We start from the raw sequence: 15,015 nt of genomic DNA on the forward strand, positions 1-15,015 counted from the left end.
CTCACCCCCCAGAGGACAATTTCTAGAAGTCCAAGGAGCTTAGCCTTATTATGGAAACCATTTGCTTGAGGATACTAAGCCAGTGGCCTATTTCTGTTCTGTCTATTCCCATCTAAGAGTTTCCTTCCCTTTCTTTAGACAAGATCTAGACATATCCTAGGCTGCCTCCAAACATCTGGGCTCCAGGATGACTCTGCCTCAGCCTTCCCAATAGATTAGACTGCACATATACCACGATGCCTCCCTTTTCATTTTTTAAACAAATGCGTGCAGCCCCATCTAATTTCAATAGCCCATAAGCTTTCGTCGCATGCAACATGAGTATTTTTTTCAGCTTGGTTATCTTCCAGAGTTGATGCTTAGTGAGTCTGTCTAGCCTCATTAGCCTCAAGCATATTCCTGTGTGTGTGTGTGTGTGTGTGTGTGTGTGTGTGTGTGTGTGTGCTGTGTTTATGTGTGTGCATGTGTGCTTGTGTGTGTACCTGTATGTGTGTAAGTGTGTGCCTGTGCCTGTGCTGTGAGTCTGCTTGGGAGTACCTTAGTGGGGGCGTTCTCCCTTTGCTCCTTGGTAGGGGGCGTGGGTCTAAAAACCTACCAGTTTAATGTTGGCTCCAGCTTTCTAGGGATGACATTTCTAAACGTCAACAGTAAAACCCACGTCCCTGGGAGGAAGTCCTTGCCTGTGTTTGACAGGCTATCCCTTTAATTTGAAACCTGAGTCCACACTCATAACATCTACCTGAAGTCACTGGCTCCCTCTCTGATTGGATACTCTGCCAGCCAATCCTTGACTGGCAGCTTCCAGATGCTTCACAGTGGGACCACAAGGCTCTTTTTTTTTTTTTTTTTTTTTTTGGTTTTTCGAGACAGGGTTTCTCTGTGTAGCTTTGCGCCTTTCCTGGGACTCACTTGGTAGCCCAGGCTGGCCTTGAACTCACAGAGATCCGCCTGGCTCTGCCTCCCGAGTGCTGGGATTAAAGGCGTGCGCCACCACCGCCCGGCTACAAAGCTCTTTTTTTCTTTGGCTTTCTACACATCAGCCCAGAGTCCTGTGTTCCTAAATGCCTCTTTATCAGCTAACATTTCGAGGTTCCTGGAAAGGATGTTAATGGAGTCTCAGGATATTGCTTAGGCTGGTCACCAACTTCAGGCTCAAATGATCCTGAAGCTCCAGGCTTCCAAGTAGCTGAGACTACAGGTGTGTCTAGATTGTCACAGTCCGCTGCTTCGGAGACTGGGCTTTCCTGGGCCAGTGGCAAGATGCAGGTGTGGGACTGCCCATGGAGGATTCAAGGTTTCCTCCAGGATGCTAGAAGACCCCCTCCCCATGATGATGGACGACTGGTAATGGGGGCTATTGAAACTTCCTGAATGGGTCTGGGATGCCATAGTCCTGAAGCTGGTCCACAGAGGCTGGAGGTCCACAGAGGCTGGAGGTCCACAGAGGCTGGAGGTCCACAGAGGCTGGAGGTCCATAGAGTTGGAGGTCCATTGAGGCTGGAGGTCCATAGAGGCTGGAGGTCCACAGAAACTAGAGGTCCATAGAGGCTGGAGGTTCACAGACGTTGGAGGTCCATGGAAGATGGAGGTCCACGGAGGATGGAGGTCCACAGTTGTGTCAGGAACACTGGAGGTGGAGGCATATGGGAGATAGGAGGTCAGCAGTGTTATCACAGACAGCAGTCATTCTTCTGTGTCTGTGTCTTAGTATTCTGTGCGGGGCTCCATAGGACATAGGTTTACTCTGTAGTCTCTCGCTGGCTGCATACATAGTACCTTATAGATGCTGTAAGCTCATGGGGGATGTGGTAACATCTCCAGTTTGTCATTATCACCATCTTGTAAGGATGCTGAGAAATAGCTTTAGACATGGTGTGGATCTTCTCTTCTCCGAGGTAGACTTCATGTTCAACTACTTCTCACTCCAACAGAAAGGCCCTGATTTCCCAGTCACTCTACAGTTTAAGCAAAGGGCTGTAGGGGCTGGCAAGATAGTCCAGGGGTTAAGAGCATTTCCTGCTCTTCTGGAGGACCGGAGTTCTGTTGCCAGCACCCATGATGAACTGTTCACTACTGCCTGTAACTCCAGCTCTGACTCTGTCTTCTGGCCTCCAGAGGTACTCAGACACACACACACACACACACACACACACACACACACACACACACACACACGCTGAGGGCTCTAGTTTCTGGCTTCCTTTTGGTTCAGTAGGTTCCTGGGTGTTTTTCAAACTTCCAATTTGAACAGCTACTTTGACATCTGGCTAGATGCAGCAGAGTCCTGGGTGCTGGAAGGGTCTCCCTGATGTTTTTAAATATATATCAAAGTTGAAAAGGATTTCCCAAGCATAAGGAGATGTTGTGGCCAGTGAAGAACTGCCAGCCTAGTAAAGAGCAAACACAGTTTACTGGAGAGAAACAGCTCCTGGTCAAAGTGAGACGAATCACAGAAGCTAGCAGTCTCTAGGGTCTGCCTGTGTGAAGCAGGGCCAGTGGGTCGGGCGGCTGGAAATTGCGGCTTGACCAGAGAGGGTAAAGGAAGACAAGCCTTGGGTGCTGGGAAGATTGCTGAGGACCTAAGAGCGTTAACTCTCTTGCCAACGACCTGAATTCAGTTTCCAGCACCCACGTGGTGGTTCACAATCACTGTAACTCCACGGTCTCTTCTGGCCTCCAGAGGCATCCAGTCACAAGGACACACAAATGTGTAAGGTAAAATAAACATTGAGTGTGTGTGTGTGTGTGTGTGTGTGTGTGTGTGTGTGTGTGTGTGTGTGTAACCTGTTATCCCTTACTGGGGAGGTTCAGGCAGGAGGACAAACAAACAGTAAACAAACAACAACGACAGAGAGAGAAAGAGAGACAGAGAGACACACAGAAATAGTTAGGGAGTGAAGGAGGAAGGGGGAGCTAAGAAGAAAAGGAATATGGAGTGGAGTTTTATGGTTAGGGCCCACCTGTAATTTCAGTATTTGGGAGTTCATGGCTAGTTTGGGCTTACTGGCGATCCTGCCTATAAATAGCAAATAAATAAATCTTAAAAGTGTGCAGAATCTGGGTGTTGGCTAGCCCGAAGGTCTCTTCTGGCTTCCGGAATGGCAGCAGGAACCGGGCCTGTAAAGAGAGCACAGGACACCCCCGCTGCCTGGGTGGAGAGGGAGACGACTTTGAAGGAACCCAGGGCGGCCCCCGACACCCCCGGAGGCCGACGAGCTGGGGAGCAGGCAGGGCGTCTCCCGGCCGCCCCGGGCCGGGCTCCCGGGGATCCGCGCCCTGCTCTGCCCGGCTCCTCCTCCGGGGCGTCCCCGGCTACCGGCCAATAGGCGGCGGGCGGTGCGGAGCGGGAAGCCCAGCGCTGGGGGCCCAGCCCTCCCAGGCGTGGGGGACCGCAGCGCCAGGTCCGCGCCCTGGAGTAAGCGACGGGTTCCCGCGCGATCCTCCAGAACCCTCGAGGTGACCAGTGTGCAGCGCCCAGGCGACAGCATACCCGAAGATGCAGGATGGCTGCGCAATCGGCCGCCAGCCTCTCCTACCGCACCACGGGCTCCACCTGCCTGCACCCGCTCAGCCAGCTCCTAGGCATCCCGCTAGACCAGGTAACAGCGTCCCACCCGCGACCCCGACCCGGACCCTCGGTCTGGGGAGAGGGGTGCGCCCGGGTCCCCGCCCACAGTCCACAGGTGCGAGGGCTTCCTTTTGAGTCGGTTGCTTTTTCTGTGTGAAAGCTACCCGTTCACCTAAACCGGCAAGTTGGACTGAACTTAAGTTTTGGTCTGTGATCGAAACTTCAGTGGTGAGATTCACGAATCCAGCATTTTCCCACTAGTGTACTTTGGTCTTTGTGATTTTAAATTTAGGCGAGCCTACTTTAAGAATAAGTTTGATCGAGCTGGGCGTGGTGATGGCTCACTCCTCTAATCCCAATTCTCCAGAGCCCGGGGCAGGAAAATTGCTGCATGTTCCAGTCTACTGTCTAGGTAACTGAGTGAGACGCCTCAACCCCAAAACAAAACCAAACAACCACAAGAAGTAAAACGCCCGACTAAGTAGGTGTGTAGGCATAGTCTAGCATATGGCGGTGACTTTGTTGAGACAGCATCTGGCTGTGTAGCCCAGACTTTCTTGACACTCACTCTGTAGTTCAGGCTGGCATTGAACTATCTATTTTGCCTAGGCTGGGCTAGAACTTGTGGTGATCCTCTTCCTTCTGTGTGGAGATGCTTATCAGACCACGAGGGCCCTTTGTTATCAGTCTTTATTCATCCCTGCTGTGGGAAGCTGATGAGTAGGGCCGGTTCTTGGGAGAAGAGGGGCTGCGGGGAAATCTTTTGAACTGTTCAGGAACTGCCTGCTACATTACAGTTAAAATTGGCAACAGTAACTTGGTGAGCAATCTTGTAGAGACAGCCAGGGCTGCAGCTCAGAGGTAGAGCTTGTAGTATCCAGGGGGGTCTGGGTGCTAGCCCCAGGATTAGGGGAAAAGTCTTCCTGGGGTGTAGGCTTGTTTACTTTGTTTTGGCGCTTCAGGCTTGTGTAAGATGCTGATTGATTTAAATGGACTCAGGCAGGGTAGGTGGGAATAAGACATCTGCTCCCCTACTATTTCGTTTCTGCTGAGTTTTCCGTGTTTATTTTCCCTTCTTTTGCTGGGTATTGTGGTGCATGCTTGTTTTTCCAGTTCTTGGGAGACTGAGGGAGGAAGATTGCTTCTGTTAAATGGCACCTCAGCGGTCTGCCCCAGGCTTTGAGACTTAACATCTTCAAGTTGGAGACCAGGATAGGCCATGTGGAGAGCACCAAGCCTGCCTGGGCTACATGGTAAAACCGTGGCTCAAAAATGCAAAAGAAGAACAAAAAGATTTCCCATCTTCTTAGAGCTGTTTTCTTTCCTTTCACGCTAGAGCTACCTGTACCTGCTGCCCCCCCCCCCCCCCCCCCCCCCCCCCCCCCCCCCCCCCCCCCCCCCCGCTTTGCATTCCTCTGGCAATGATGAAGTTGGACCAGGCCTTGGCATTTACTCAGCGTCCTCTCAGCTTCTGGGGTTCTGCCTACTGCCTTCTCATCAGTTGCGGAACTCTGAGAGTCAGGAACTTGGTAGATGTATCAGATGTTAAGTCAATTACTCTTCACTTTGTAGTAAAGACCAGGAGTCCAAGGGACCCAGGCAGGCAGGCAGGCAGGCAGGCACAAGAACAAATTCTGTCACTCGGAAACTAAATTTATCTGTTGCTGAATTTCCATAGGACAAGTTCATTTTGCATTGACCTCTCTAATTCCTAACAGAGTCTATTGTAGCTGCATTTTCTATTTTACAATAGTCTATTTACAATAATAGAAAATAATTTCTATTTATTTTCAGAGGGGGCTTCTCCCCTTTTGTATAGAAAGAAACAGATTGGTGAAGTACTAAGGCAAATTGAGAGGCGGTCCTAGAGTGTTATCAAGCTTTTAGCTGCATCCACCTCCCTCCTCAAGCTGTAGAATTTTTGTAAAAGTTACCCTGTTTCTTAGAAAAGATTTATTTTATTACTTTAAATTGTGTGTGTGTGTGTGTGTGCGCGCGCGCGCACATCTGCACATGTGTGCACACACAAGCCCCTGGTGGATATGTGTACTTGAGAACAAGAGGGGCTTGGGTCCCATGGAGCTGGAGTTATAGGCAACTGTGAGCTGCTGAATGTGGGTGCTAATAACTGAACTGGGTCCTCTGAATGAGCAGCCTTTGCTTTTAACCTCTGAGTTATCTATTCAGCCCCCAAAGCAATCCTGTTTTGAATTTATGAAAAGGAAGAGAAGAGCATTATGAAAAGATGTGAATGATTTTAGTTCATTCCACAAATGAACTCAGATCATGGGATGAATGAAAAATCCTCAGGAACACTTGGCCTCTCTGAGATCTTAGGTCAGCCTGACTAGCAGGGTCAGTCTGAGCTTTGGTGAAAGAAGTGCTCATCATATGATACCTTAAATCACTTGTTTTCAGCCTGGGGGAAAAGTCCTGAGCCATAACTAGTATAATTTGGGACCAACCTGTGGCAGTGGGTTTGTCTTTGGTCCTTTCCCCAGTGTCTCAAGATTTCATGTTCCTGATCATACTTTTTAAGAAATCACATTTCTGTGATTGCCTTTAATCTCTGGCTTTCCCTGCATCAAGAAGTTTATTATTGAGGTTGGAGAGATGGGCCAGCAGTTGAGAGTGCTTGCTGCTCTTCCAGAGAACTTGAATTTGGTTTCCTTCACCCATATGAGGCAGCTCACTACCATCTGTAATTCCAGCTCCAGAGGATCCATGCAGGAGTTTGCACACACACACACACACACACACACACACACACACACACACACACACACACACACACGCATGCGCACAGTGGCGCACGCCTTTAGTCCCAGCACTCGGGAGGCAGAGGCAGGCGGATCTCTGTGAGTTCGAGGCCAGCCTGGGCTACCAAGTGAGTCCCAGGAAAGGCGCAAAGCTACACAGAGAAACCCTGTCTCGAAAAACCAAAAAAAAAAAAAAAGAAATAAGAAATCTTTTAAAAAGTTTGTTACTCGCAAAACCCTGTACTATGCTCTGTGTCCTGGCTTTATGTGAGGAGAACTCTTTGTTTCTGCTTATCTGATGATCCTTTTTACCTGTTCTTAAGGGCAGTCTGAGACAGGAATGCTTGTGTCCAGTTGTGTCTATGATAGACGTCTATAGCTGTTTTTATAGCTTTCTTCTTTTTTTTTTTTAAATAGGTGCTTGCCTTGCCTGACAAGCTCCTGAAGCTGTTAAATGTGAAATTCTTATTTAATGACAGACAGCGAGAGCACTGCCATTCAAATGAAGTATAGGAAATGGGGATGACTCAGAGCTTCTGCAGCTTGGATATGTTTGCTGAAAACTGTATCATGAAGTCCAGAGAGATGGCTCAGTGCTTAAAAGGCATTTGAGGCTAGCCTGATGACTTGAGCTCAATCCCAGGTACCCACGTGATGAGAGGAGAAAACCAACTTCCACAGGCTGTCCTCTGACCTCAGCATGTGCACACACACTTGTGTACAATATAAATGATATATATATTATATTATACTATGTATTATTATATATGTTGTATATATTATACACACACACACACACACACACACACACACACACACACACACACACACACCCTAAAAGACTAAACCTGATTTTCTAAACTAGCCTTTGTCTGTGTGGCCATGGATTATCTAGACACTAACCTTCACTTAGGATAAATTAGGTAAGGAATGGAAGATGAGGTGAGGGCTCATGTGCTCATGTTCTCTGCAGAGAGTTCTGGCTTTGGAGTGTGACATGATGAACTTTAAATTGAACCATAGCCTCCATGATTACAAAGCATGGCCGACTCAACCACCTGAGTGGAATCTGGAGTTCTGACATTATTCATTCATGCGGTGTGTGGTTGTAGCTTGGGAACAATGCTCATAGGAAAGAATTATTTTTCAGATTTTGAGGGATGTCAGTGTGGTGGTGGTGAATTCTGGGGGCCGAGGACATCAGTGCCTATTGGTGTCCCCAAGCTTCATGTGTTTTTATCAAGGGTCAGTTCAGCCTTAGGCTATGATGCTTTGCCTAGGTTTGTTCGTTCGTTCATTTGTTCCTTCCTTCCTTCCTTCCTTCCTTCCTTCCTTCCTTCCTGCCTTCCTTCCTTCCTTCCTTCCTTCCTTCCTTCGCCCCTCCCCCTTCCTCTCAATTTATCACCTGCTGAAAAAGAGACAGACTAGAATTAGGATCCAGGAAATGATGCTGAGGCTAAAGTAGCCAGGGCTTAAGAGTTCAACACAGACCTGTGATCCCATTTAAAGGAGAACTCATGGGGCTGGAGAGATGGCTCAGTGGTTAGGAGCACTTGCTGCTCCAGCAGAGGACCTGAGTTTGGTTCCAGCATACATACAATGGCTCACAACCATCCTTAACTCCAGTTCCAGGGGAATTGACCTCTTCTGACAACTGAGGGCACCAGGCATGCATACATGCAGACAAAACACTATACACATAAAAATACATCTTTTTTTTTAAGTGCACTCATGAAGGCTAGCCTTGGAGACCTGGCACTAGGCTAATGGTGACCCAGCAGAAGGTTATTACACTGAGATCTGTGACCTCAGGTTTCCTTGAGCTTTCGGTCACTTGGTTGAAGTCCTTGGCTACGCTTGGAAAACCCAGGTTCTGTTCTTATCTAAGTCTTGCCCCACGTTAAAAGCTCGGCTCACATTCCACAGCCATTGTTAAATACATTAAACATTTATTTAATCCTGTTAGTACCAGGTACTTGGCTGTGTGGTGAAATAAAGTCAAGGTCCCCACTGTAGAAGAGTTTATGTACCAGCAGAGGAGAGGCTCACACAAGTAAACAGGTGTATGCCCCAGTTTGTAGCTGGCTCCTCAGGGGAGCGGGAAGAGAAGTGAAGGACACATTTGACTCCTGCAGACTTTACCGTATGCAAACAAGACACTGTGTGAAAGTCACCTTGTATTGTAACATTGCTTGGTTTGCAGACAATTTCAAACTCAAGTTTCTTCATGGTTTCATGAAACTGCTTCTCTGGGGGATTTTAGATACCCAGAAAATGCTGTTGGTCATAACAGAAGATGCCAATGTTGTTAATTATTAAAGTTCTATGCAAAGAATGGTATTTTGATTTTGTGAATTGTGGTCCCAGGGATTGAACTGAGGGCCTTGAAAACACTAGGGCACACTCTCTACTAAGGAGGTGATCCCAGCCCAAGAGCCTTTGTTGTTGTTGTTGTTTGTTTGTTTTTGAGACAGGATTTCTCTAGTTCTGGCTGTCCTGGAACTTGCTTTGTAGATCAGGATGGTCTTGAACTCATAGAGATCTGCCTGATTCTGCCTCCCGAGTGCTGGGATTAAAGGTGTACACCTCAATGCCTGGCTTGGAACCTTGTTATTAAAGGGGATGAGAGGTTGGCCTTTTGAAAGAAGGGACCTCATTCTAATACTGCCATTATCTGTGCAGCCTCCAGACTGTGGCTTGGGTTTGCTGCATCTAGCCTCAGCTCAGGATGGGCGTGAACACCCATCAGGACACAGAGCATCAGCAAGAGAAAGCCTTTCCACCTCCAGCTCTCCTCCCCATCCCTCTTCTTTCCCTCCTTCTTGCTTCTTCTTCAGCTTTAGTCAGTTTGGCAAAGCCAAATCTCTTCCCGGTTAATATTCTTGTCACTGTTGGGTGTTGTAAATGACTGGGTTACAAAGGAGATTAATCGGTTAGACCTCAGGCCACAAGAATCAAGTTTCTGTTGGGTTCAGAGGGATTCCAGAGTCGTGAGAAGCAGTGATTCAAGCATGAGTAAAGTGATACTGACCCTAAAAGCTTATCTGGGGTAAGACAGGGATGTATTTTCTGGGTACCACCTGGACTAACAGAGTCTTCCTCAGAACTTGTTGGCAATGACCCATCTAAGCCAGGTGTGGTGGCTCACATCTGTAATTTTAGCAATTTAAGGCAGGAAGATTTCTGAGACTTAATAGAGTGAGTCCAAGGGAAGACATTGAAGGGTTGAAGTACAGAAAGATTGTCATGCCACAGTGATACAGGAAATCATTGCTGAAGGAGGCAAGGATACAGGGTGCAGCATCATTGAGGATGGGTGAAGGTTTAGAGTAGTGGTCCTCAGCCTTCCTAATGCTGCAACCCTTTCTTATAGTTCCTAATGTCGTGGTGACACCCCAACCATAAAATTATTTCCTTGTTACATCACAACTGTAATTTTGCTGCTGTTATGAATCATAATGTAAATATCTAATATGCAGGATATCTGACATATGACCCCTGTGAAAAGGTGTTCAACTCCCTTAAAGGTTGAGAACCATTGGCTTAGAGCGATCATTAAGAGGGTGTATTAGTTACTTTGCTTATCTCTGTGACTAAATACTTAAAAAGAAATAACTTGTTAGAGGAAAGATATGTTTGGCCCATAATGTGAAGGTATAGTCTATCATGATAGGAAAAGCATGGTGATGGGAGAGGCCAGTGGAGACATTGGGTCCATTTATCAAGGCAGGGAAGGCATATGGTGGGAGAGGCCAGTGGAGACATTGGGTCCATCTACCATGGTGTGGGAGCCCGTTCTGGGGTTCCTCGTGGCTTTACCCAGCAGGTCCGAATAGAGAATGATCAGGACCACGGGCCTGAGTGCAGGTGTCTGAGATGGCCTGCACTTGGCTGTGCTGGGGGAGGAGGTCTTTTGCTCCACCCCTTGGCGTCTCTATAAAAACCCTGGACCAGAGACAGTCGGGGCCCGTTGGAATAGGTTCCAGGCCCTCTTGAGGCTATCCTTTATTTTCTATCTGTTTATCTCACAAGATGCTCCGCTATAAATCCTTCTATCTAATATTTCCTGCTGATCGCACTCAAGAAAACTCTGGGAAGCTGTGGGGGTGGTGGGTAAACGCCCCACACCATGGTGGGGAAGGCAGATGGTGGGAGAGGCCAGTGGAAGCATTGGGTCTGTCTATCAAGGCAGGGAAGGCAGATGGTGGGAGAGGCCAGTGGAAACAGTGGGTCCGTCTACCATGATGGAGGAAGGCAGATGGTAGGAGAGGTCAGTGGAGACATTGGGTCCGTCTACCATGATGGAGGAAGGCAGATGGTGGGAGAGGTCAGTGGAGACATTGGGTCCGTCTACCATGATGGAGGAAGGCAGGTGGTGGGAGAGGCCAGTGGAAGCAGGAACTCATGGTGGTTGCTTCTTCACATCCACAGAGAAAGCAAAGAGAGAACAAGAAGTGATGTCAGACTGTCATCAACATCACATTTTCTCTAGTGAAACCTCCCCTCCCCAAGATTTCAAACCAGTGACACCTGCTGGGGACCAAGCATTCAATCATAGGAGCCTGTGAGGGACATTACACACCCAAATCCTAACAGGGGATTGACGAAAGAGGTCAATTCAGTGGGCTACCACGTAAAATCAACTCACTGGAAATGAAATTTCTAGTGGTTTACTGTGTGTGTGTGTGTGTGTGTGTGTGTGTGTGTGTGTGTGTGTGTGCGCGCGCAGCAGCAGCAGCAGCATATAAATGTCTGTGTGTGGAGGCCAGAGCACAACATCCAATGCCATTCTCAGGGTTATCATCTGCCTCCTTTGAGACCACCTGTCACTGGCCTAGAGCTCACTCGTTAGGCTAGGCCGGATGATTAGCCAGTCTAGGGAGCCTCCCATCTGGGCAGCATCAAGGCTGCACTTAGAAAAGTGCCACCACACCACCAGTGTTCACATGGGTGCTGGGGATCAAATTCAGGTCCCAGTGATTGTAAGGGACATGCTTCACTGTCTGAGCCATTTCCTCTGGCCGCCCAACTTTCAGAGCATGCGTCACACGTTTGCGTTTCTTTCAACAGCTCCTTCCAGGAGCAATATGGAACGCATGAAGTTTTCAGAGAAGGCTATTGCGAAGTTAAGCAGGGGTGTTGACGGATGCTGACAAGTAGGCCAAAGTGATAACAGTGAAAAGGGAGCTGTAGAGGTGAGAGAGTGGGGGCTGAGATTCTCGAGTGGAAGATTTCTGGGCTACCGTGCAAGGCAGGGTGTGGGCGTGGGGGTTAGGGTAAAAGCCGGGTCACCTGCACAAGCCCCAGGTGCCGGCGAGCTGATGGATTGCCCTCATGGCTGAAGCTGCTCCTGTGTATTTGGGGCTTTGAGATGGAGAAGATACGAGGTATGTAAGATCTCAGGACTTCGGAAAGTTTTGGGCAGCAGGAAAAAAGAGCAAAGGAGGATATGACCCGCGGTGCCAGCCTTCCTGTTGAATTGTCTCATTGAGTGCCAGCACCGGGGGGAGTCTGGAAGAAGAGGTTTTGCAGAACGGTGGAAGAAAAATGATCCCAGGCAGCAGTGGAGTTTTGAGGAAGCACTGACCCTTTTCTCCTGACATTGACTTTGCAGTTTTAGTGGTGAAATGGGAGCAAAGTGAGGTTAGTAGTGGGAGGGCGGAGGCCTGCGGGGAGATGATGAGTCACGAGGAGGAAGTCAGGAGCGCACTGGCGAAGAGTGGAGCTTCTGTGCTGAGTCTGAGGTTAGGCTAATGGGAGGGTCTAGGGGGGTGCAGGTATTTCCCTGAAGCCAGCGAGTCCAGAGACCTACCTCAGAGGTTGCAGTCTTTCCTAGAGCAGTATTTGACTGTGGTGGAAAGTTTCTTTGTGCCTCTGAAGAGATGGCAACGGGGAGGTAGAAGATGGCTTTGGGGAGCAGCTAGAGAACATCACGTGGGTGTGTTAGGGCCACATAGGTATAAATTTTACATTCCATACTGTTGGGGGACAAGGCTGGTGGGGTGGGGGTGCCCCTCACTCCAGCCCTCTCCTTTTAGATAAGGACCCCGTACACATGGAACGGGAAGATGAACAGTCTCCACCCTAGGGTCTCCAGGATGTCCCTCACACAGAATATTGGTTTATGCCACAGTGTGGTGGCCTGAAGAAGGGCTGATAGATTGTCTATGTGACCATGTATTCCCTAGCATTTGAAGCAGGCACTCTGGGGCTTTAACTTTCCTGTTGTGGACAAGAGGTGGTCTTTACATCTTGGCCTCAACTTGCCTATCTGGCTTAATGACATTATAAACTCTACATATTGAAGGCCTGTGCTATTGGCATCTAGCCAGTTGTTACGGCTACACGATCTCAATCAATTGATAGGCCAAACTAAATATCAAAAGGCAGGGGCTGGGAGACAGCTCATTTGGGAATCAGGACCTGAGATAGATCCCAAGAACTCTTGTAAAAAGCTGGGCACACTTGTAATCTCAGGGCTAGGGAGGTGGAGAGAGGCAGATCTCTGGGGCCCGCTGGCCAACCAGCCCAATTGGCAAGTCATAGGTTCTAGCGAAAGACCCACTCTCCATAAGCTGGACAGCACCTAAGGAACAATACCCAAGTTCACTCTTAGCTTCTACATGTACACCTATACTTGTACACATGAACTGGAATATACACCTGCACACACATGTGTACAAACACACACACACACACACACACACACACACACACACACACACACACACACACACTTCAGAGGCATTCCCCTAATTTCAAATGAAGGAACACATCCCCAGGATTTGTGGGGCTTATCTGTAGTTCTTCAGGTAGGAAGAGGAAGAGGCAGGGTTCGAACCCGGTGCTGTTGCTGAAGGCTCTGTGTCATTACTGCACTGTAACCCAGCCCCACTGAGCCACCTTCTCACCCCAGTGGATGGTTCATTCCCTGTCCCTCCAGTGTCTTCACAGCTTCTAGCCTCTGGGCACACACTTCTTCCCCTGGCACATTGTGCCTGGCCTGTGCCTTCTTGTCCGCCTCCATTCCTCCTGGTCCCCTCTTCCCCTGGGCCTGGGAGAGCTCTTGATCATTCCCATGGTTCTTCTTTTTGTGACTGTCATGGTTATTATATTTTAAAATTTATACAGATATTTGAGGACTGTTTGGCTGGCCCAGCACCTTAGAATTTGAAAAAAGGCTGTTTGAATGAGAATACAGTCTCCTGACTAGATAAAGGGATAAAACAGTGGATGCCATCCTGTATAAATGGCTGCACTCATGCCTAAGGTACATTGGGTTTCTAAAAAGAAAATTATGCCGGGCATGGTGGCACACACTTTTAATCTCAGCACTTGGGAGGCAGAGGCAGAGGCAGTAGATCTCTGTGTGTTCGAGGCCAGCCTGATCTACATAGTGAGTTTCAGAACAGCCAGGGCTATGCAGAGACACACCCCCACCTTGTCTCAAACAAACAAACAAACAAACAAACAAACAAACAAACAAACAAACCCCCAAACAAAACAGTAACAACAGAAATTGTAATCTTACCCCTGGTTTACATTTTATTGTCATCATAACAAATGGGGAAAAAAAGGTGATTTTTTTGTAATTTACATAAAGTAATAGCAAAAAAACATCAAGTGTAATTTCCCTTGAAAGTTCAAACTTATAAAGTCAGCATTTTGTTTCCTGTGCTGGGTTTGAACCCAGGGCGTCATGAACGCCAGGTAAATGCTGTAGCCTGAGTCACACCTCTGATTCCCACTCTTTTGATTCTGCAGATACTCTCTTTCTTATTATGGAGTCTCTTTCCTTATGTCTCAGGCATATATTTATTATTCAGTGTTTTCTGCCCCACCCAACACTGGAAGTCTTCTTTTAAAAGTTACGCTTTGAGTACTCCAAGTACTCAGTGGCCAAGCACACCTTGCCTCATGTGGTCTGTGCCTTGCAGGAGGACCTGCAGATGCTTGTTAAACTGCTCTCTTGGCATGTCAAAGTGTTCAGTATGCATGCATGCACTCCGTGCCTAGACCTTGAGGTCTCAGAACCTCTGGGTGCTCCTGGAGAAGAGAGAGAAAAGAAGAATTGGTGGGGGAGTTCTGGGCTAGGTGGGACCAGCAGAATATTCTAGACAGAAGCAGTTTCAGCACAGGCGCCAAGACTTAGAAGAGTCACATTCTTTGTGGGTAGTGATCACCATCACAAAACAGAATGTCAGCAAACAGAGTTTAAAGATCCGATTGTCCTTTAGTAGTGGTTTAGGAATTGTAGCGAGGAGGTGGCTTTACAGGCCGGAAGGCTAAGGGAAGCAGAAACAAGAAACAAAACCAGACACGTTATGCCAAAGTTATTTTTCAGGGCTGGTGAATTGGCTCAGCAGGTAAAGGTGTTTGCCACCAAGCCTGACTACCCGAATAAGGTTATCCTCTGATGGTGCCCCCCCTCCCCCCAATCAAACAGAACATTCAAAATTACTTTACATTACAAGGGGGAACTCCCTTGCCAGGTAGCTTAGATTACCTTGGTGGGGAGGTCTTTTTTTTTTCCCCTTTGAGGGGTCTCACATAGCGCAGGGTGGCTTCAAACTCACTGTGTCCTGAAGATAACCGTAACCTACTGATCCTCTTGCCTCTACCCCCAGATTGCTAGGATAAATAGGGGTTTATCACTGTGACTGGATTGCTAGGAATCAAACCCAGGGA

General features: G+C 48.1%; 1 protein-coding gene across 4 annotated transcripts in view; it reads left to right on the top strand.

Moving 5' to 3' along the window:
* The first annotated feature begins 3,321 nt into the window (after positions 1-3,321).
* Positions 3,322-15,015, top strand: part of Mboat1 (membrane bound glycerophospholipid O-acyltransferase 1) — a 112,949-nt gene continuing 101,255 nt past the window's right edge. For 2 of the 4 annotated variants that reach the window (XM_076573116.1, XM_076573114.1), the window contains exon 1: positions 3,322-3,599. In XM_076573116.1, coding sequence (XP_076429231.1) covers positions 3,504-3,599 — 96 coding nt within the window. In that variant the 5' untranslated portion in view covers positions 3,322-3,503. The remainder of the gene's footprint in view (positions 3,600-15,015) is intronic. The other 2 variants (XM_076573115.1, XM_006972284.4) reach the window with 2 other exon arrangements.

The sequence above is a fragment of the Peromyscus maniculatus genome, chromosome 5 (genome assembly GCF_049852395.1).
Source record: "Peromyscus maniculatus bairdii isolate BWxNUB_F1_BW_parent chromosome 5, HU_Pman_BW_mat_3.1, whole genome shotgun sequence".
NCBI lineage: Eukaryota > Metazoa > Chordata > Mammalia > Rodentia > Cricetidae > Peromyscus > Peromyscus maniculatus.